We start from the raw sequence: 24,497 nt of genomic DNA on the forward strand, positions 1-24,497 counted from the left end.
ACTCGCAGTTGCAGCATAACAACAGCTACTAAACTCCTCTCATTGGAGACATACATATAGATATAGGTCAACCGTCTTTTTCTAGTGACAAAAGTGTTCAATGTAGTGGTGTCAAAAGGTTGGTGTATGATCCACAAAGTATTTGTCCAACAAAATAATTGGTTGAAGAACACATCCACCTCCCCTCTATGCAATTCTGAAACACCTCCAAGGTTGAAAAGGAGGAGGAGGTCTCTCCTGAAATAGTTGCAGTAATAGCTCAGCGATAGGTATATCATGTAGCCAAAAGGACAAAACAAAAGAAAGGTTTTGAGGGGGGCACAGAGACAGTAGGAGGGTGCAGCGTTGAATCAAGGTCTCCTCCGTACGCCACTCTTCATATCCACTGAGGGATGAATACTTCTCATTCCAATCATTATGAATTTGCATCTCTTCATCAATCTTTTTTGCACTGTACTGGCCGGAGTACTTCTATCCACTTCTTTCTTATGATTTCACAGCCATTATTGTGTGCCACCCCCTTCAGTTGCTGGGACCCACTCTTCATTGTTTTCATGTTTAGGCAGCCATCGTGCATTTGCAATGGATGCCCTTTAAGTTACGATATTTTGCATTTCTAATCCATAGATCAACTAGGTTATTGGCACCGAAAAAAATTCATACAAAAAAGACGATCTATGCAGAATCATATACTATGTCCAGATTTCATCCGAAGGAAGGAAGCTCTACCTTCATCCGATAGTCTTGGTCTTGATGATATCGGCCTTGTCGGTGGTGTAATTGTGACGAGGGTTGTAGCCTCCACCCTGACCTTTACATAAGGTCGACCTCCTTCCTCTTCACTCGAAACATTATCATACCATGGCCCTTCTTATTTAAAAAAGTCGTCCACTATGGTCACCATCGGATCTCGGCCCTTCAAGACACATTTGAAATAAGAAGTTCATATGTGTCTTGATATCAATTTTAGCACTTTGGCAACTCTTCCACTAATCAGGTTAGTGGAACTAACATGGCGAAGAGCTAAAAATTTTGTTTTTTAGTTCAAAATTTGGCCCTTAAACCAGTTTAGTTCTGAATCAGATTGAGATGATACAACTAAACCGGTTGAGGCCAAAACTGGTTTAAGGGAGAGTTCGCCAAACTGACTGTTCAAGTTGGTGTTTAAACTGGTTTCTATTATTGATTTTTCAGTGGTCTGAACTTTCACCGCGACCTAGAGTTTATTACGAAATACAAGACAGTTAAAGTTATGGAAAAAGTCGTTTGATATAATTACCTTTGAGAGATGGTCAGGGCCATTTTCTTTAGATGTTTGACTGAAGTGGAGGGATCACCATATTGTTTACTTCTTCAATAGAAAAATTCAAATTTAACCCAATTAACATTATCTAGTTTTTACTACCTCGGAGAGAAATTACGGTCTAACAAATCAACTTCTGACAAATAACTTTGCAGCTAAAGTATTGTATCAAAATAGCTTTATGTATCCCATGTCACTAGTCTTCTTAAATCTGCATTATTAAATGATTTCTTGCATCCAAGAACGAGGGACTAAATTCTTTGTGACTTTATAGCTGCAAAGCAATCTAATATAGATCTCCATTTGAGAAAAATAGCTCTCAACCACATCAATCAGCATGTCAACTTTGCTTACAAATATGTTGGCAAGCAACATGTGATTAATCATGAAACCCAATCTCAGCAGAATGATATGGGTCGAAATGACCCACTGACAATATCCTCCACCTTATGCAACTACAGCACCATTCATATTTTCCACACTTAGTTTCTTGATTTGCATTTGGACAACAAAACATGTAGTATATTTTCCTCTATCACACTTTGCACAAGCATTAGCTACTTTAAAATTCTACTCTAAATTCTACTAAGTTCTCTAGAAAATCTACCACAATCATATATTCATATTAATAACTTTCTGAACTAATATCGATTCTGCAAATAACTTCTTCAATCCTAGTTAGTTCACAAGAGCAGTTCATAAAATTCAAAGAAAACTGGAGGGTTATCGACCTATTTTTACTAAACATAAGATTCTACCGTAAAAGTATTTCTTCTAATTTTGTTAGAGAGAACAGACATATATACAATGTAATCCCGTTGATGAAATCCACAATCAACATTATGAAGTATATTAAGAAAAAATCAAATCATAGATTATATCCTAGCAAAAATACATGATGCATACATCTATAGTGATAAAAATCTAGAAGTGGGAGATGAGATGAAAAGATTAGTTTGTTCAACAGGAGATGTTTAAGAAGTTAACCACGATATACGCTGTCAAGCCGATAATGTACTGATATAATGTTTGTAAACATGCTCATGATACTAGGTAAATTTATTCAAATTTTACCCTATTTAGAGTACCCAAACAACAGACACCCCCTCTTTTCTACCACAATATTTTCAACGTTGGTTGGCTATATCATCAATAGCGACAAGTACCAATCACCAGTCCAACAATCTTGGCGTTATTTACCCAATTCTCTTCCCAAAATACCCCTAGCAATCAAAACGCTCCAAACTTTTCTCTCTCATGAAAATGAAGGTGTCGGCGATACAGGGCCTATAACCAATACAAACTTCTTTGGTACAAAAAGCTGATTCAAATGTAAATTGTCCGAGCAAGACGACATAAGCACACTTCTTCTGTTCGCAGGGACATCCTAAATTATCACACGTGTCAAGGCCCTTGTGGCCGAGACATAGAACATGTGGCTCAAGAGAATGCCACGTAGGCAGATCCAGTTAAGCTAATGGATTCTGGGGTGATAGAGGGAGCTAGATTGGGGTAGAGATTTTGTTGTCCTCCAACTCTTGGTACAAATATAGTTGAGGGGCTGCTTTGGATGGATTGGATGCTCTTTGGGCTGCAAGATAAAGAGAATAGGCCCCACTAAAATGTCGACAAGTGTCCATGAAATTAGTGATGACTTTGGAAGAATTCTTGTGTTTATTAGGTCCCACAAGCATCTAAAAAGGAGGCTGAGGCTCAGGTGGGAGCAAGAACTAAGAAGTGACTATGTTAGGACTTGGGGAAATGATGCATAACTTTGTGTTTTTTACAATTAAAATATTATTATACAATGTGCTTTACGAACAATACGAATACTATTGTCTGTGGTGATTGAAGCACAAGGGAATAGGTTGTAAATTATATAATATGCGAGTTATTACTTGTTAGTGGACAGGGATGATAATTTGATCTGACGGTTAACATAACCTTAATCAAATTTGATTGTGAGTGAATTCAACAAGATGAGAAGGTATTTCAACAAGGTCGTGAACATATCAAGAAGAATAAAATTGCCTAAATCATGAAATTATTATGGTGACAAAGTGGCTGTCAAATTTTAAACATCATGAGAATTAAGGAGCTGTCAAATTTGAAATAACAAAGTTATCATATTTCCTTAAAATCCCAAATTCCTTTTTTTTTGTTGATAGGTTGGATGAAAAATTGAATGTATAACCCTGTTTCAGTCTCACAAAATCTTCCAAAGAGAAGATTTTTAACAAAGATGTTGCTGATGTGACAGTAAACTCGAGTTACTTTCCCCAGTAAACTTTTTATCAAAACAAACATAAACTTTTGATTTAGGTTTTTGGGTAACCATGTATTCACTATCAATGGATTCCACTAATATATGTAGAAAATGATGATGAATTGTTCGAATTGATGGAAAACGTGAAGATTCAGCGCTACAGGAAAAGAAACTGGTCAGTTGACTGATCGCACATGATTAGTCGATTGATCGCTTGCTGATTACAGGGTCAGAAATCATGCTTCTGGACAGTCGACCAATGCACTCTTATCGATCGACTGATGGAGACTTACCAGTCGATCGATAGAGGTGCATCGGTGGATATTGGGCCGGTTTGTAGTTTTTTGATTCCCAGCCTGTTTTGGATTGTGTTTTGATATAAATTAAAACACTCAAACACATTTTCAAGGGTTTGTAGGAGAGTTGTTAAACAGAGAAAAAAGACTGTTTTGAGTGAGAGGGAGATTATTTGTTGGTGAGTGAGATCTTTTGGTTAGGGTTATTGTGATAGTTCAAGAGATTATAACCCATTGTTTTCTCCTCATATAGTGAAATCTCTCCATCATCTCCCCATGAACGTAGTCAACTTGCCGAACCACGTAAATTCTGTGTTTGTGTTTGGTTTTTGCCGTTCTCTTGGTGAAATTGTGCTCTTGGTGTTCTCTTGTCAGTTGCTTACTGACTCATGTGATTTGTGCACGCTTCCGCCGTCACACAACAATTGATATCAGAGCCTAGGGTTTCAGACCTAGGGTTTGTTTTGGATGGGGGAAAATTCGTTGTTGGAAGCTTGGATCTTGGAGATCTAGACTTCGGTGAAGATAGCGTTGTGGAGTTGCCAGTGAAGATCTCGCATTCCTCATGTAGTTGGGAGCTCGTGTTGAAATCCAATCTAGGATTCAAGTTGGGTAATTTCTCAATTCTATCAGTTGTTCGAATTCCTCTATAATTCGGAGTTAGCAAGCAATGGTAGGAGATAGTGGTGAAAGTAGAAAGGTTACAACAAGTACAGTTCAGGTTACACTTCAGAATACGAAGATCAGTATTGTGAAGTATGACGGTAAGATCAACTTTGAGTTGTGAATAAGTGATGTGCATGATGCTTTGAATGCTCAAAATTTAGAAGAGACCATCATGGTCCAGGAGAGGTCACCGAAATATGATGAGGCGATATAGAACAAGATGAATCGAAATGCTTGTGGGGTGATTAGATCTTGTTTGGAACAAGATTTGAAGTACGATGTTATCGACGTGACGTCTGCGATGAAGATGTGAGAGATTCTTAACAAGTATCTTACGAAGAGTGTTGAGAATCGGTTATACTTGCTGCGAAGATTGTTCAGATTCCAGATGTCCAGGGGTGCCTCACTTGCAGATCATGTGAATAACTACACTAAGTTATTGTCGGACTTGACGAATGTGGATGAGAAGATATCGGATGAGTACAAGACGATCATTTTATTAGGCTCATTACCCGATGAGGAGTATGATACCTTCGTGCTCACTTTGTTAAACGGTAGATCTTTCATCACCTATAGTAAAGTAACTAATGCATTGACGAATTTTGATTTGAGGAAGGATAAAGAATCTTCTAGAGCTAGCACTTCAGGAGAGGTCTTGTCGACAAGAAGAATAATTCCCTATCCGAGAGGTGATAATCGAGGCAGGTCAAAGTCTAAAGGCCACTATCAGATTTCAAAGAATTAGTGTGCCTTTTGTAGAGAACAATGACATTGGAAGATAGATTGTTCGAAGCTCAGAGAGAGGGAGATTAGCAAGAAAAATGGTCCAAAGGCCAGCGAGGTGAAAGTCGCTAAGAGTGGTGATGATTCAAATGATTTGTGCTTTTCTCTATTGATTACTCCAGAGGTTAACCATGTGGATGCATCGGATTAGATGTTGGATTCTGGTGCTACTTATCATGTGACTCCCCGGAGAGATTGGTTTGTATCTTTCGAGAAGCTCAATGGGGGTGTAGTGGTCATGGGAAACGATCAGTCCTGTGGCATTCATGGGATATGTACCGTCAGGATTCAGATGCACGATGGAGTTGTTCGAGAGCTGAATGAAGTAATATTTGTTCCTCAATTGAAGAAGAATCTTATTTCTGTTGGAGCTTTGAAAGCAAAAGGATTTAAGATGACTTTTGATAACGCTGTAGCAAAAGTTACTAAGGGATCTTTGATAGCGATGAATAGAATCCGGAGTAGGCATCTTTATAATCTGAAAGGAAGCACCGAGATTGGCTAAGTAACTTAGATAATTTCAGAGGCGGATGCGAGCAGACTTTGACACTACAGATTGGGACACACATGAGAAAAATCACCGCAGATATTGTGTAAGCAGGAGCTATTGAAAGGAGCCAAGAGTGGAAAATTAAATTCTGTGAGCATTGTATTCTTGACAAGAATACTAAAGTAAAGTTCGGAACAGCCGTTCATAGAACAACAAACATTTTGGACTACGTGCATACGGATATTTAAGGTCCCACCAAGACGACATCACTTGGTGGTCGATATTGGTTCGTCATATTTATGGATGACTATTCTAAACGTTGTTGGATGTACATCATGAAGCATAAGAGTGAAGTCTTAGAGATATTTGTGGAGTGGAAGAGAAGATTGGAACTGCAGACAGAGAGAAAGATCAAAATGTTAAGATCCGACAATGACGACGAGTACACTTCAGACCCCTTTCAATAGCTATGTCGAGACGAGAGCATAGAGAGGTACTTCACAGTTAGTCATGCATCACAGCAGAATGGGGTGATAGAGAGATTGAATCGGTCTTTACTGAAGAAGGTCTGATGTTTGTTATCGCAGAATGATTTGGAAAAGATCTTTTGGGCTGAGGTACTTTCATATGCGAGCCACCTCATTAATATATTGTCTTCATCTGCAATTCAGGGGAAAACTCCTATGAAGATGTGGTCGGGATAACCAGCACATGACTATGGTCAGCTCAAGGTATTTGGGTACCCTGTATTTTTATCATGTCAAAACTGATAAATTAAAACCTCGAGCTAGGAATGTCATATTTGTTAGATTCAAGCATGGTGTTAAAGGATACAAGCTTTGGGATCCAGTTGATAAGATGATTGTACTGAGTAGAGACGTCATATTCGATGAGGCTTCGCTTTTGAAGTCTCCCAGCTCTCATCAGGTGGAGAGCACCCGATAGAGGAGATATCGCAGGTGGTGGAGATTGATGCAGCTTCACAGAATCCAGATAAGACTGTATCCACTAGAGTACCGACTGAGGTGAAGCCAAACGGGCACAGTGATGATTTGGAGGATACAGGTTCAACAGAGCAGGATCAGAAACCGATGGGTCAGGTTCAGAATTTTATTACGGTTCGGAAACCCGGGAGAGACATACGGTTACCAACGAGGAATACAAATACAGTGGTTACGTATGCACTTCCGGTAGAGAATGTCGATGAGATGATTCTTACTACATTCAAAGAGACTGACCAGAGTTCAAAGGTTGATATGTGGCAAGTTGCTGTGCAGGAGGAGATGCAGTCTCTTCAGAAGAATGACACATAGGAGCTTGCCGAGCTTCCAAAAGGGCGGAAGGAAATTGGTTGCAAATGGGTGTACACAAAAAAGGAGGGCATTCAGGACACTTCAGTGAGGTTCAAGGCTAAGTTAGTAGCGAATGGTTATGCACAGGAAGAAAATATTGATTATAATAAAGTCTTTTCTCCGGTGGTGAATCACTCTCTGATTCGGATCTTGCTAGCTTTGGTGACACAGTATGGTTTGGAATTGGATCAGTTGGATGTGAAAATAGCTTTTCTTCATGGTGATCTTGATGAAAAAATATATATGACTCAATCATTAAGGTTTCGAGCTGCAGGGAAGGAGAAATTGGTTTGTAGATTGAAAAAATCGCTATACGAGTTGAAGCAATCTTCGAGATAGTGGTATAGGCGATTCGATGGGTTTATGCTTGGCCATTCGTATATTAGGAGCCAGTTTGATCCTTACATGTACTGTCGTAAGTTGCATGGAGGTGCGTATATTTACTTACTGTTTTATATCGATGACATGTTGGTTGTTTCTATTTCCAGATCAGTAATAGATAAATTAAAGATACAGCTTTCGAGCGAGTTTGAGATGAAGGATTTAGGTGAAACGAAACGTATTTTGGGGATGAAGATTGACAGAGACAGAGATAAGGACAGAATTAGTTTGACATGGGTGGTTTATTTGAAGAATGTTTGACAGCAGTTCAATGTGAGTATAGAAACAAAGCCAGTCAGTGTATCTTTGGGAGCCCATTTAAAACTTTCAGCTGATCTCTCACCGAAGACAGTTGAAGATAGAGAGTTGATGTCGAAGACTCCATATGCAAGCGCAATGAGAAGTTTAATGTACGTCATAATATGTACGAGGTCGGATTTATCACAGACAGTTAGCATGGTTTCACGATGCATGCACAACCCAGGTCTGGATCATTGGGATGCCATGAGGTGGATTTTGAGATACATTTGAGGTACTCTCAACATTGGTTTGGTTTTTAAACAGGACAGTAGTGGTGGACAGCTGTGTATTGGTTATGTTGATTCAAACTATGCTTGATATTTGGATAAACGCCGGTCGACGACGGGATATGTGTTCACTTTGATCCGTGCACTGGTGTGTTGAAGATACACCTTACAGTCTACAATAGCTTTGTCGATGAAGGAGGCAGAGTATATGATAATTACGGAGGCTATTAAGAAGGCGATTTGGTTTCGAGGACTTTTGGAGGACCTTGGCGTTTCGCAGCATCCGTCACTATTCATTGTGATAGCATGAATGCTATCTATTTAGCGAAGAATCAGGTTTTTCATGCGAGAACGAAGCATATTGACATTCATTATCACTTCGTCCGGATGTTCTTGAAGATGGGGATGTGGAGCTCATGAAGGTCCACACAAAAGACAATCCAGCGGATATAATGCTCACGAAGGTGGTTTCGAGAAACAAGTTCGATCATTGTAGAAGCTTGTTGCAGATTCGTGTTTGTTGAGGTATTTGAGTCCATTTGGATGAACTACGGGCGGCTTGATCCATTAAAAGAAGGGGTATGTAGGCAACCACATTGGTACAGCCGAATTGTGAAGAGACGACGCATTTGTGCTCATGTGGTATCGGCTCAGTTTTGGGAACACTTCGCTGAGATAGAGAATTGTAGAAAATGACGATAAGTTATTAGAATTGATGAAAAACATGAAAATTCTGCGCTACTGGAAAAGAAGCGGGTCAGTCGACTGACCGCACATGATCGGTCGACTGATCGCTTGCTGATTACAGGGTCAGAAATCGTGCTTCTGGACAATCGACCGATGCACTCTTATCGGTCGACTGATGGAGACTTACCAATCGACCGATAGGGGTGCATCGGTTGACTGATAGCAGATATTGGGCCGGCTTGTAGTTTTCTGATACCCAGCCTGTTTTGGATTGTGTTTTGATATAAATTGAAACACGTTTTCTAGGGTTTGTAGGAGAGTTGTTAAACAGAGAAAAGAGATTGTTTTGAGCACTTTGAGAGGGAGATTATTTGTTGGTGAGTGATATCTTTTGGTTAGGGTTATTGTGATAGTTTAAGAGATTGTAACTCATTGTTTTCTCCTCATAATGTGAAATCTCTCCATCATCTCCCCGTGGACGTAGTCAACTTGCCGAACCACGTAAATTCTGTATTTGTGTTTGACTTTTGCCGTTCTCTTGGTGAATTGCGCTCTTGGTGTTCTCTTGTCAGTTGCTTACTGACTTGTGTGATTTGTGCACGCTTCCGCCGTCGCGTAACAATATCTAGTATTTTACCTAGGATAAAGAGCTAAAGACCAAATAGTTGTATGCTATAATAAAATGACTTACAGTTGAACCCCAAGCAATCCACAATTCACAGTTACAAAACTCTGCTTCCTCGTGAATCAGTTCACTAACCCTTTTTTCTTTCTCTGCATCAACAAGGAAACAAACTGAATTTCACAATTTTATTCCTCACAATGTAAATCTCTTTTGGGACAGAACCATCAATAATTCCAACTGACTTTACATGTGATATGATCTAAATATGCTTCAATGCAACCTTATTAACCACAAAACGAACACTAATTCAGAACAAACTCAATGCAGATACCATACATTTGTATTATTCTAGATACTTAAGCATCTAAGGAGCAAAAAAAAAATCCATGCTTCGTGACTTAAATGGTCGATTGAGTCATACTTTTGTCGTCATGCAACCAAAAAGGGAACCAGAGGAATATATAGCATACCACAGCAGCAAGTAGCACGTAAGCAGAGAATTTGTATTTGGATATGGCTTTTAGTTTTAGTCCACCAACATCAACTTGGAAACTAGCTGCAATAAGATGTGAGTAAAATGAACAAGTTGTATTTCAATAAGGGTTAATAGCCTAAAACTAAAGAAAACAAAAGTTAAAGGTTGGTAGCGATGCATTCATAATACAAACATCAATATTCAGATGAAGACAGAATTTATGGAAGTGAAAGATATTCTAGAAGTGATGAAAGTAAAAGTTAGTGGCATTGATAAAAATTAAAGAGGATAGTTGTTGGATCTTAGTTGGTCACTACTCCTGTCGAGGATCCACTCCAGTTAAGTTTGATATGGCAATCCTTCCTACAGAAATATTTTAGACAAGAAAAACTTCTCTCTCAATTATTCAAGAGTAAATGAAGTTCATCATGAAGTAAATTGGTTATGGTTTCAGTCAAATACACAAAAGATGTTCTAGTTACCCAAATTTCAGAGAGGATACTGCACCATAACAAAGCCAAACATTTCTTTCATAGTTACAGCAATCAAATTACTAAATACTAATTGTTATCATCACAAGGTATCTGTAATACACAATAAAGAAACATATTTTTATTCTCAAAGGCTGAGATGCAAAAGGTACTGCATTCTTCCTGAGGTTGATCGCCAAACTTGTGCATATCTCATCGTTGTTAGGAATCTTGACCCCAAGATTAGTTTGTTTTGATGATAACAAATATTATATGTTGTGTGTATTATGTGCTAACATTTGTTTTGCAGTATCAGAGCTATATCAATAATTATATTCAAAGAGATACTCAAGACATAGATGAGTTCAAGGCAAAATGAAGCAAAGAAGAAGATATACTTTATTGTCAAAATGTAATTTTATATTTTCTTTGCTTAGAAATTTGTACAAGCCTTGATCACTCACACACATGCACACACATAGTGTTAGAACACACTAACACATGCTTAGTGTGTTGGTTAACAATAGAAATCCCCTATGTTAGCCATTAGAGTTTATAGATATTAAGTGAGTCTTAAAACATTTTATTTACACCCCTTATAAATTAGAATATGGAAAAACTCAAAAGACCAAAGTTGTAGGTCTCTTCAAGAGCTTTCCAACAAATCTTAAATCACCTCATTCCGATATCGGATGAGAAAGTTATAGTCAAAATACTAAACAGAAAAATTCCAGAATCTGAGTTTACAGTGTAGTCGACTAATATGCCTTGTAGTCGACTACTGATCAATTTTCTGACTTCACAGAGTCTGTTTAGACTCAGTGTAGTCGACTACTATGACTTGTAGTCGACTACAAAAGCAGTTTTTCCAGATTTCAGGTTTAAAATAAGTGACTGTTTATAGCCGTTTTGTGGACGTTAATTGGGTTTAAAATTATGTCATTTCAGAGGCTATAAATAGGTTTAAACATCAGAAAACAACAACCAAGTTTTGCACTTGCAAGATCAAACATTTTGTGCATATTCACTCTCTAATTTTCCAGATTTTCATGCTAAGTGTTTAGAAAAAGAGAGTTTCTGATATTGCCTTGGTTTCAATCATTCTTAGAGATTGTATAGGCAATATTCAGAGAGTTAAAAGAATCCTAAGCCACTGCAGCACTTCACTACACATTCAAGGCTTATAGGATCAATTGTGTTCTTGCTTCAAAAAGGATTTCTCTCGGGTTTGAGAGGGTTGATCTCTTGGTTTAGAGATTGGGTGGCAATTGGCATGGTCTTGTCAATTGGTGTTGCAATTTGCATGGTCTTGCAAATTGGTCAGGTTTGCTTTTGATTTTGTAAGGTTTCAAAATCATAGTGGAAATCTCAAGCGGGATTTGCTTGGGGACTGGATGTACACCGGGTTGGTGGAACCAGTATAAAACTTTGTGTTTGTGATTGTGAATTTCTGAGATTGCCATTTTTCTTTGCAATTTATAATCTACTTTGCATATATTTTAAAAGAACACTATTCACCCCTCTTCTAGTGTTCTAGTGTATCTATTTCAGATCCTACATTTGGTATCAGAGCAAGGTGAAAGATGGCATCAACAAATACATCACAATTCAAAGAGGGATATTCCACACAGCGACCACCTCTATTCGATGGCACGAACTACAACTATTGGAAGTGCCGAATGAAGATTTACCTTCAATCAATTGGCTACGAACTTTGGAACGTCGTGGAAACAAAATATGAGAAGCCAACAACTCCTTTTGCAGAATGGACTACTTCTCAAAGAAATAATGCAAATTTGGATTCAAAAGCAATGAATGCATTATTTTGTGCACTTGACAAGAATGAGTTCAATAGGGTGTCAACGGCCACATCTGCATACGATATTTGGCATACACTTGAGGTAACTCATGAAGGTACAAATAAAGTTAAAGAATCTAAAATATCTGTTCTTGTGCACAGGTTTGAGTTATTCAAAATGAAAGAACAAAAAGAGGAATCCACTCACATGTGCTTCATGGCACAAGAAGATGAGGTATGCAATAATGAAGAATTATTAGATGCTTTCAATGAATTATATGAAACATTTTTGAGATTAAAGGCTTCACATAATTTTCTTAAAGGTGAAAATAAAAGATTACTTGAAGAAATTTCTGATTTTAATTCTTCTACTATTTCTAATTCTCAAGTAATTGAATTGAAAGAGGAAAATAAATCCTTGCTTAAAGAAAATCATATTTTGACTAATGAGAATGTTTATCTAAAATCAGAATGCAATGATTTAAAAATCCGCATTAATGTTTTAGATAAAGATATTTCTTCTATTAAATTAAAATATGATGATATATGTTTGAATGTTAGTAAATTCAATAAAAGTAAAGAGAATTTGAATAATTTGCTCTCATTTCAAAAATCTTCAAACAATCATTTTGGCATTGGATTTGTTCCTAAGTATTTTATAAAGAATGATTATGTTTTGAAGAATAATAATAAGAATATTCATGCTAAACAAAATAAGTATATATGGATTCCTAAGAATTTGAATATTCATGATAGGAATTATTATATTTCATCTTATATTTATGAAGTTTGCAATTCAAAGAATTACACTTATGTTAACAAATGGAAACCAAATTCCAAGTGGATTTGGATTCCTAAGGGCTAATCCTAATGATATAATATAAAAGGGTACCAAAGTGCTTGATATTTTTATTAAGGTACCCAAGAAAAGAAATTTTTAATTAGAATTATGTTTATTTCTTTTTGCTAATGACAAAGGGGGAGTTATATAGAAAATTTTAATTTTAAATTTTTTACTAATGCTTTGATGCAGGGGGAGTAAAAGATTTTATTTAATGATTTCATGCAGGGGGATTAAAATTTTTATATCTTAATAACATATATTTGTCATCATCAAAAAGGGGGAGAATGTTAGGAATCTTGACCCCAAGATTAGTTTGTTTTGATGATAACAAATATTATATGTTGTGTGTATTATGTGCTAACATTTGTTTTGCAGTATCAGAGCTATATCAACAATTATATTCAAAGAGATACTCAAGACATAGATGAGTTCAAGGCAAAATGAAGCAAAGAAGAAGATATACTTTATTGTCAAAATGTAATTTTATATTTTCTTTGCTTAGAAATTTGTACAAGCCTTGATCACTCACACACATGCACACACATAGTGTTAGAACACACTAACACATGCTTAGTGTGTTGGTTAACAATAGAAATCCCCTATGTTAGCCATTAGAGTTTATAGATATTAAGTGAGTCTTAAAACATTTCATTTACACCCCTTAGAAATTAGAATCTGGAAAAACTCAAAAGACCAAAGTTGTAGGTCTCTTCAAGAGCTTTCCAACAAATCTTAAATCACCTCATTCCGATATCGGATGAGAAAGTTATAGTCAAAATACTAAACAGAAAAATTTCAGAATCTGAGTTTACAGTGTAGTCGACTAATATGCCTTGTAGTCGACTACTGATCAATTTTTTGACTTCACAGAGTCTGTTTAGACTCAGTGTAGTCGACTACTATGACTTGTAGTCGACTACAAAAGCAGTTTTTCCAGATTTCAGGTTTAAAATAAGTGACTGTTTATAGCCGTTTTGTGGACGTTAATTGGGTTTAAAATTATGTCATTTCAGAGGCTATAAATAGGTTTAAACATCAGAAAACAACAACCAAGTTTTGCACTTGCAAGATCAAACATTTTGTGCATATTCACTCTCTAATTTTCCAGATTTTCATGCTAAGTGTTTAGAAAAAGAGAGTTTCTGATATTGTCTTGGTTTCAATCATTCTTAGAGATTGTATAGGCAATATTCAGAGAGTTAAAAGAATCCTAAGCCACTGCAGCACTTCACTACACATTCAAGGCTTATAGGATCAATTGTGTTCTTGCTTCAAAAAGGATTTCTCTCGGGTTTGAGAGGGTTGATCTCTTGGTTTAGAGATTGGGTGGCAATTGGCATGGTCTTGTCAATTGGTGTTGCAATTTGCATGGTCTTGCAAATTGGTCAGGTTTGCTTTTGATTTTGTAAGTTTTTTCAAAATCATAGTGGAAATCTCAAGCGGGATTTGCTTGGGGACTGGATGTACACCGGGTTGGTGGAACCAGTATAAAACTTTGTGTTTGTGATTGTGAATTTCTGAGATTGCTATTTTTCTTTGCAATTTATAATCTACTTTGCATATATTTTAAAAGAATACTATTCACCCCTCTTCTAGTGTTCTAGTGTATCAATTTCAGATCCTACAATCGTCTCCTAAGTTATCTTTCACTTGTATAACCTCATTCACACACATCCAACCAGAACTTAGTTGTAACTGCTAACATATGATTAACTTCTTACAACATCAATATCTTACGCTTGATGCGTCAAAAAAGATTTTGCTTGCCCTCATATCCATTCCTCTAATGGATGTTCAGCATAACTATTTAAATAAGATAGTTAACTATCAGCTTAAAAAGTTATCTATCAGCTTCCAACCTTTTCTGATAAATCTATATCTTTGATGTTAAGAGGATAGATTAGATAACGATATCTAATAGTTCAAGAGTTGGGTGTTCACTCTAATCCTGATTACTAACTTATAAAACTTTTCAGAGAACTGAACACAACTAACATAAATAATTTCTAAAGGGAAACAATCATGCATCAGATGTAGGAAGGATAGACCAAGCATTGTACTTTTTGATTGAGTAGCTGAGCATGAAACATTATACAAAGACATGATATAATGATGAAAGTCACAACATTGTATTAATCAAATTGTAAACTACTTATGGCCACAAATCATACAATACGTGTACGAAAGTTACTCAAAGAATTAAAAAGGTTTAACTGAGCGTGGGTCACTGATGCATCAATAAGGATAACTGGCAGAAGAATCACAATGGTGACACAACTAATTAAGAGAACAAGGATATCATTATTATAGTTTATGTGCCATGAATATAGAAACAAACATAAGGTGATAAGAACTATGTATGTGTTCGAAATCTAAAGGAAACCATAATATTCTATGTAGAATCTACCAAATGATGTATCTCTAATAGTTGATTCCCAATGAATCAACATCGAGGAGAATGCAAGAATATATTTAATAATGATATGAAGGAGCTTAGCATAAAGAGTTAGGTACTAGTCCACTATTTACTAGAATAGGACTTCCAACTCAAAGGAAGCATGGCCATGAAGCATTATTAAAATAATGGGAAAAAATGGTTGAGACTAATTTTATGTGGATGTAAACTAGACAAATTTATAAGTAAATGGAAGCTACAAGGATTTGGAGAACCTCACTGTGACATCAGATGTTACCAGTACTAGAAGCTAAGGGTGAAGTGTTCCTGAGATACCCAAGGCTTAACAAATATGGTTTATACGAAAGTGATACAGATATATAACCAAACCACAAAGCACTAACAGAACTCTGGGTTTCTTCTCCCAATATTCAAGAGACACTGTATACTTTATTCAGAGAACAAATAAAGATAAAATAAGTAGCCTTTAGAGAATAATAACTGAAGGAAGAACAATGAATATGGTTTCTGCTCAAAATTAAGAATAATGAAGAGCCAAGTGCTGAGAATCCCATTGAGATGACACAATCGCATGCAAACAAAAACCGAAGGCATTAATGAAAGTCAGAATCTCCACAAAGATTTCAAAATCAGCATATAAAACATTTCTGCAATTGATGAAGAAACTTGAGGGCAATTTCCAGAGGTCTGCCTTCTAATTATCCACTCCATCTAAAATCCAGGAGGGGACCATTGCTCACCTAAAATAATTTCTTCACTTTCCATAAAGTGGCTCCCATAGCATGAGCTTGGCTCAAATTAAAGAAAAAATCACTAAAATACCAATCCAAAAACCCCACACATCTCCTATTTCTCCTTTCCTACCTTGCTCTTGGAAACATTCCATATGTTTAATAATGACATCCCATGAAAATGAACCCTACAATGAAGCACTCTCACTGCAGAGTAGGACCCATATCTCACTCTAGTTATTAGATATTAGCCCCTCAATTCTTCAATATTTCCATATTACTCCCTCAAATCTTTGAAATTCTCATAAGTTCCTCAAATCCTGAGGGCCTTGCAATTTAGTCCCTCAATGACCAAAATACCCCTCGGTTTATTGCCACCCACCCCCAAAAAAAACCACTTAGGATTTGAGGGGTAGTTCGGTCATTGAGGGACTAAATTACAAGACCCTATTAGGGGCCTTTTGAGCAATTTAAAAGATTTGATGAGCAATATGGAATTATTGAAGTTTGAGAGACTAACATCTAAATAACCCTAACCAAAAAACAAATAGACCCTCAATGATCCATGCATTAAGCTCATCATCCCACCATTCATCCATCATCATCCATGATTTGGTGTCAGCCAACTACACCGAAACACCGGTGCCCCACCGCAAATGCTTGTCACTGCTGGCCAACCAGAGCCTAGCTTAATGCCCACAAGCATTGTGGTGCGCCTGAGGAAACTTGGACCCCATTGTACTCCCGTTGCAGCCTGATCATGATCGGACAGCCGCAACCATTGCCTTTATCAAGCACACGAGTATAAAAACTCAAAAAGGTTTCAGAAAATCTCTTGATAGAAACGAGGGAATTTTTTACAAACACCACTAGAATTTTTGGGGGTTAAACTTGTCTCACTTAGCACCATGACTAACGGCCTTTAACTCATCACGTGCTCAGCATGTGACAACTTTCGAAAATTTTACCTTTACCTACTATATAACTTTCATGTCTACCTTTTCGTGTAAGGATTGGTAAAAAGTAAATTGGTAAAAGTAAAAAAGAATACTTTAAACTTTTTACTCCGTCTGTTAACAATATTTATGAGAACTTCCGATAGTTCAGGGGGGTTTTCTATGCTTAACAATGTTTTACATTCAGAAAAAACAACATAGATTGATATGTTAAAAGTTTTGACCGTATTATTACACTAATTCAAGTTTGTAAATAATTAAGACAACCTTAGGGCCTATGTACTCATATAAGCTACATGCATGCATCATGGCATCCATCAACATCATGATAATGGCATGGATGTTGCTTATGTGTTGGTTTCTTTCTTTCCCTGAGCAACTTGAACAGTTTGGTTCCTAGAAGTTGGCCTCTAGCGTTTCCTCACTATAAAAGGACAATCCACCCTATTGTTCCCCTTCTCCTTTCAGAGCACTCGCTTCGTATTTCTCTGTCCCTACTATATATCTTAATACTCTGCTCACCTTCCAAGCTATAATCATGTACCCTTGCGAAGTAGCCGGCGTCCAATACCTTGCACCATTAACCCCTCTATCTTATGGAGCGCACTATGACGCGATCAGAACCAGCTTCCCTTCCTTCAACTTCAACAATCTCTTTGCACAAACCCAAGCCCCACAATCGATGATGATGCCTTTGGCGAATGAACTCATTTTCACAAGTCCATGCAACTCGACTTCCAATGAAGCAGAAGAAGAGCTACAGCAGAAGCAGAAGCAGCAGCAAAGCCTGGCTGATGAGAGAAGAAAGAGGAGAATGATATCGAACAGAGAGTCAGCTAGGCGATCAAGAATGAGAAAACAGAGGCATTTGGATGAGCTATGGTCACAGGTTGTTGGCCTACGAACAGCCAACCGCCAGCTTCTCGACGAGCTCAACCGTGTCATGAGGGACCAAGATGATGTCCTTCATGAGAATGCAAAGTTGAGGAGAGAAAAATCTGAACTTGAAAAGAAGCTAGAGAACCTTCCAACTACTGAAGAACCTGGTGAAACTAAAGACCAACAACCTTTGCCTCATTGATGGGATGTGTTCTTGTTGTCTTCTTGTCCTCTGTTTCTTTTGTCAAACATGGAGGTCAAGTAGATCAGATTAGTTTAATTCAAAAGAGTTTTATGGTAGTAAGATTGCGTGTTAACTATATTTAGACCATATTCCATTGCAGCACAATTGACTGGAAAGAAATGAAAACAATGAAGGAGAAGACAGTCAAGATAAATGCATTTTCTTTTCTTTTCCATTTTATTACCTTCATGGTGGGAAAATTCTGTATGCTATTTTAATCTAATTAATGAGTTCAGGTTAAAAATGTCTGCAACAAAAAGAACGATCTCATGTTGCGTATGAAAACGATTGAAAGATGTCAAACCAGAGAAGATAAAGGGGACAAAAATGGAACATAACTCTTTTCTTTCGCTTCACTGCCTTCGAGGTGGAAGGTATTCAGTGACATCGTATCTTTCCTCAATTTTGTCTCCTTACAACATATTCCTTTAATGATAAAATGAAATATGATTTCTTGCTCTGTTTTCTTACTCTGCTGCAAAGTTTCTAACATTGGTTTCATCTCATTCTATATAAAAAGATCAAGATCTCAATGAGCAAGGGAGAGTAAGAACCGGAACCATCAAGGACCTCATAGCCTTGAGCACAAACAGTACAGAGAAACTAAAGAAAATCGACAGGAGCTTAAAGACACAATTCAAATAGTACAACAGTATTGTATGATAACGGGGAAGAGAGAACAAAAATGTCAGTTGAAACAGAGCTTTAATAGGAAAGAGGACCACAAATGTCCTTCTTGTCTAAGGTACTGTTCAGGTGGTGGCACTCAGTGGCGGTGGAGGAGGCTAGACGAAGCAAGCAAGGAAAAAAAGGACCAGCACTAAAAGAGGAAAACACTGCTTGCAACTTTGTTTGCATAGTTTCAGATAACATGCAACATTTTCACAATTTAGTGCTTAATGTTGGAAGAGTGAAAGTGGTTCTCAGTTTTCAGAGAACTCTCTACGTGATGCGAGAGAAAACCATTGCCAGCAGCCCGTGAGGCCAACTTATATGAATAAACGGATCGCGACCAATATAATTCTTGACAGTTGCAAAAATTGATTTTGACACTGTAATCTTAATCCATTGAATATACGAATGACTGAGATTTAAAATTACATGGATATTTAAAGTGCATTACATAGATTTGTTGTCACAATTTCCAGAAGTATGGCTAAGATTCACTAGTTGATGTTAACAAGTGTTTCATATACTTATTGATTGTGCAAAACCTCCCAGGAAATCTCATGTATTGAAATCTTGCAGTATATTTGGTTCTGATTAAAGTAGTTATGAGTTGCAAATACTGGAAAAGTGTCACTATTTGAAGGTCATAGAAATTCTTCAAATTATTACTTATTCTTGAAAGTTTATCACATTTCTGGATATCTTAGTGTGTCCAAGCCAACAATAGTATCCTCCATTATGGAAATTTATGATATTCACTTGTTTGTTTACTTTTATTAATATTAGGAATCAGCAGCTCTGAAGCCTACGGTACCACCCCCATCTACCCCCATACCTAACTTGCTACAGTACCACATAAATCTGCATATATATACCCCCTAAGTGTTGTGTTAAGAATCATCCCAAGCCACTGAGAAAGAATAAAAGGAAGAGTAAGGAGCTTGTGGATCTAGAGAGGGAAAAATAAAGAGTAGTGTGATATCATCCCAGTAGCAGAAAGAGAAAGAGAAAGAGAAAGAGAAAGAGAGAGGGAGAAAAAGAGAATTTGTATTTGAGAGTATAGTATGTTTGTACTACTAAAGAAATAATAACAATATATTTTTTAGTGTCTACCACTCCTCTCAACTTAACAAGTGGTATCAGAGCCTGGTTTAGAGTACTTGTATCTGTTTATCGTATGCTTTGTGGCTACCACCAAAGGTGGATCTTCCATAACAGAAAATAAGTTAGATTATCATTTATCATTTATAGACACTAATTACTATTCACGAATACGGTACTGCACTATTCATAAGTATGGTTACTGTTTATAAGTACGGTTATTGTTCATAAGTACGATTGTTGTTCACGTGAAATAATAGAAGCTGTAGCTCGTGATAGAATCAAGGCGGTCAGGAATCTGCTCTCCTACAGTGACCCTATCGGCATTCTTGAAGGCCAAAGTTCGTGTTCAGTCCAGGTCTGTGAAGTTGGTTGGTCAGGGACCAGATTTGTGTGGAGATACTGAAGCAGTACCACGTCACGATGGCGGATCTAGCAAATACAACTACAACACTTAAGAAACTCAATGGCAATGACTACAACTACTGGGAGATCTATATGAAGTCCTATTTACAAGGACAAGACCTCTAGGAGGTCATTAGGGGTTCTGAAACTACAGCACCTTAGGAGGCTGGCGAAGTACTAAAGAAGTGAAACATCAAAGCCGACAATGTTATGTATGTGCTGAAGACAACAGTAGAAGCTCTCGTAGATTACATGCGAGATGTCAGAACTCCGAAAGAGGCATGGGATACGCTCGCCACGCTCTTTTCGAAGAAGAATGATGCTCGACTTCAACACCTGGAGAATCAATTAATGACCTTGCAACAGAAGGACCTGATAATTAGTCAGTACTTTAAGTAAGTAAAATCACTATGTTCAGATATTGCTCAACTAGATCCAGATTCTAAAGTATCCGATGCAAGGATGAGGAAATAATCATTCATGGTTTGAGATCAGAGTATCACGGGCTCGTTGCTGCTACACACGGGTGGCCGACTCAACCAACATTATTAGAATTGAAAAGTTTGCTCGCTACACAAGAAACCCTAGCCAAACAAATGGCCGGCGTTTCAATAAAAAACAAAGATGAAGCACTCTTTAGCAGTAATGTGAGAGGCAAACCAAGAGGCGCGAGAAAAGAAAAGTATGGAAAGGCTGGTTTAAGGAGGCAACCAGGACGGCTATACACCGATAGAACACAACAGCGTGAGGAGCAAGGTCATCGTCGAGCAAGGAGACCTAATAGTAGTTATTACAACTATGGGAAGAAAGGACACTTTACCAAAGACTGCCGCTATAAAAGAAGTCCGACAGAGGGCAATGTTGCAACATCGCGCAGATGTCAAAATGATGAAGAAGAATGGGCTGCCCAAGCATCCTTGGTCATCATTGAAGATGTACCAGTTGACGAAAACGATGTTGTTAGTATGACACTAACTTCAATTGTAGAAGAATCTGAGTCCACATTTGCAGCGGTTTCAGATCGAGAAAAAATCAACTATAATAAAGATTGGATCGTTGATTCTAGTTGTTCCAATCATATGACGGGAAATAAGGAGAAACTTGTCAACATGAAGGAGTATAAAGGCAGCCGAGAAGTTGTGATAGTGAATAATTCAAGATTACTTATCACACACATCGGAAAGACTGTATTTACGCCGTGCTACAACCTGAATCGGATATAACTAAAGATGTATACCATGTACCGGGTATGAAAAAAAATATTCTATCTGTTTTCCAATTAACAGCTTCTAGAAACTATATAGTATTTGGGCCACAAGATGTAAAAGTCTATCAAAACTTGAATCCACCAGGAGAACTTATCATGGAGGGACGGAAGGTAGAATCTGTCTATGTGATGTCGGCAGAATCGGCATACATCGATAAAGCCAAAAAAATGAGACAACTGATTTGTGGCATGCTCGGCTTGATCATGTGAGCTATCATAAGCTCAAGATCATGATGGAGAAGTCAATGTTGAAGGGTCTTCCACACTTGGATATTCATGGAGAGACCGTATGCAAAAGTTGTCAGTACGGTAAAACGCATCATTACCGTATCAGGAGTCACAATTCAAAGCCAAAGAACCTTTGGAGCCTGTACGCTCAGATGTATTTGGTTGAGTAAAGTAAGAATCAATTGGTGGGATGCGATATATGATCACTTTCATCAACGATTACTCGAGGTATGTTTGGGTTGATTTTATGAAGGAAAAGTCTGAAGCACTCTCCAAATTCCAGCAATTTCGAGATGAAGTCGAAGGAGAACTCTGCAAGAAGATTCGTTACCTACGCACAGACAACGGGGAAGAGTACACATCGAAGGAGTTTTATGACTAACTCAAGCAACATAAGATTCAGCGACAGCTAACGTGTCCAAATACTCCGTAGCAGAATGGCGTAGCCGAAAGAAAAAATCGTCACCTCGTCGAAATTTGCAGAAGCATGCTTCACGTTAAGAACGTACCAGGACGTTTTTGGGCGGAGTGTATGAAGACGATGGCGCATGTGATCAATTGGCTACCACAACCGAAGCTGGAGTTCATGTCGCCCTTTGAGAAGTTATGGAATATCAATCCAACCGTAAGTCATTTCAGAGTCTTCGATTATGTATGTTATGTTTTTGTGTCTGATCACTTACGCAACAAGTTTGATAAAAAGGCTGTAAGATATATATTTGTGGGGTATGAAAATAAAAGAAAAGAATGGAGATGTTGTGATCCCACAACCGGACGGTGCTACACATCAAGGAATGTTGTGTTTGACGAAGCCTCATCTTGGTGGACTCCACAAGAAGTTGTGCTACTAGACTCTAATGATTTAGAGAGTCAGTTGCAGAAGAAGCAGGGGACCCAAATCAAGAAGAAGAATTGAAGCAGTCAAAGAAGACAGAACCAAGTTCTTCAACATCCTCGAAGGATAAGAATCCATGGAAAACTGGTGTTCATCAGATAACATCAGAAGAGGAGCGCCCAAGTCAGATAGAGAATATCGAAGAAGAACCAACTAAACAACTTTGAAGATAGACCAGACTCAGGAAGACGAATCCCAATTATGCTAATATGGTCATTATGAAAGATGTGAAAGAGCCATCTACCTTCAAAGAAACATACAGAACCGATGAATGAAGAACTGTGAGAGAGGAAATCCAAACATTGAAAAAGAAGCTAGATTTCTTAGACTTGTGGATAGAGAAATCGTTGCTGAGGGGGAGTACTAGGAATCAGCAGCTCTTAAGCCTTCCTTCCCCACCTACCCCCACCCCTAATGTGCTACAGTACCACCCCCATCTACCCCAGTACCTAACTTGCTACAGTACCACATAAATCTACCTATATACCCCTAAGTGTTGTGTTAAGAATCATCCCAACTCCCAAGCCACTGAGAAAGAATAAAAGGAAGAGTAAGGAGCTTGTGGATCTAGAAAGGAAAAAATAAAGAGTAGTGTGGTGTCATCCCAATAGCAGAAAGAGAAAGAGAGAGAGAGAAAAAAAAGAGAATTTGTATTTGAGAGTATAGTGTATTTGTACTACTAAAGAAATAATAACAATATATTTTTTAGTGTCCACAACTCCTCTCAACTCAACAATTAATTCCTGAAACTTCATACAAAACAAGTTGACAACAGAACAGTAAAGAGAAGAAAAACAAAAATGTGACAAAAGATTGACATATTCATAAGAAGATAATTTTTAGTGCACACGCGCGTGTGTTTGTGTGCGTAAGAGATTTTTTGCTAAACCTAGAGAACTAAAAGATACAAACATTCATTAATACAAAGTTTAGTAGCTGATGACACTCTTTAGTGTTAAAAGCCTTTGTTTAATTCTTTGACCGAACTGCTTGCTTGAGATATTGGTCAGGTGGATAGATTACTTTATCTCCAATAAAAATTGATGCGCGTGTTATTCTACAAATCCAAGGATTTTACAATACAGTGAAGTTTCTTTGCAGACAAATGGAGCACTACTCACGTAAGCCGAACCTTTTTACTAAATAATATTATAAAGAAACATGAGTGATAGAGCAATTAACATCAATGACAAATGATGAAAATGACACCTAACCATTTCCTCCAAGTAATTTACTTTAAAGAGGTAGTATAAAATAAGACAATTTATCAGTCTGGTTGAGAACTGACCGCTTATAAAGCAATAACAAGAACAATTTTTCTCTTCTTTCTTCAAAGGATCTTTTCTGCATTTGTAAGGCCCAACAGCCAGAGGCCTAAATATGGTCCAAAAAAGAGCCTTTCATTGTCCTAGCCTGGATGGAAAACAAATAAATCAGAACCGTAGCACACTTATCAGACGCTCTTTATCTCAATAAATCAATATATAAAAGAAAGATGGAATGGTCTTAATGTGATCAATAATGCTTAACATGCAGTCTAAAATCATATATTTTAGAAAAGCAAAATCTACCACTGTTAAAAAGGATTATCTCAAGAACACATGAGTAAGAAAAAGAACCTTGACTGGCTTTGTCAAGGACAATACATACATAAGCTGTCTGAAATGTATCATTCAGCAATCAAAGCACAATAGAAGTACACGACCACAGACAAAGATATACAAAACAAAGACCATAGTATTT

General features: G+C 37.4%; 1 protein-coding gene and 1 long non-coding RNA gene across 5 annotated transcripts in view; one reads left to right on the forward strand and one right to left on the reverse strand.

Annotated features, from left to right (window-relative positions):
* LOC109849384 overlaps nt 1-24,497 on the reverse strand; it is a 30,240-nt gene that overhangs the window by 4,064 nt on the left and 1,679 nt on the right. For 2 of the 4 annotated variants that reach the window (XR_002249081.1, XR_002249080.1), the window contains exons 2-4: nt 24,043-24,167; nt 9,847-9,932; nt 9,443-9,525 (exon numbers count right to left, since the gene is read on the reverse strand). This is a non-coding gene — a long non-coding RNA (uncharacterized LOC109849384). The other 2 variants (XR_002249082.1, XR_002249084.1) reach the window with 2 other exon arrangements.
* Nucleotides 17,502-18,759, forward strand: LOC109849374 (basic leucine zipper 8-like). The gene is made up of 2 exons (XM_020419198.1): nt 17,502-18,563; nt 18,710-18,759. The coding sequence occupies exon 1, from the start codon at nt 17,605-17,607 to the stop codon at nt 18,145-18,147; it is 543 nt and encodes a 180-aa protein (XP_020274787.1). The 5' UTR covers nt 17,502-17,604; the 3' UTR covers nt 18,148-18,563; nt 18,710-18,759.

This window comes from Asparagus officinalis, chromosome 1 (genome assembly GCF_001876935.1).
Source record: "Asparagus officinalis chromosome 1, Aspof.V1, whole genome shotgun sequence".
Lineage (NCBI taxonomy): Eukaryota > Viridiplantae > Streptophyta > Magnoliopsida > Asparagales > Asparagaceae > Asparagus > Asparagus officinalis.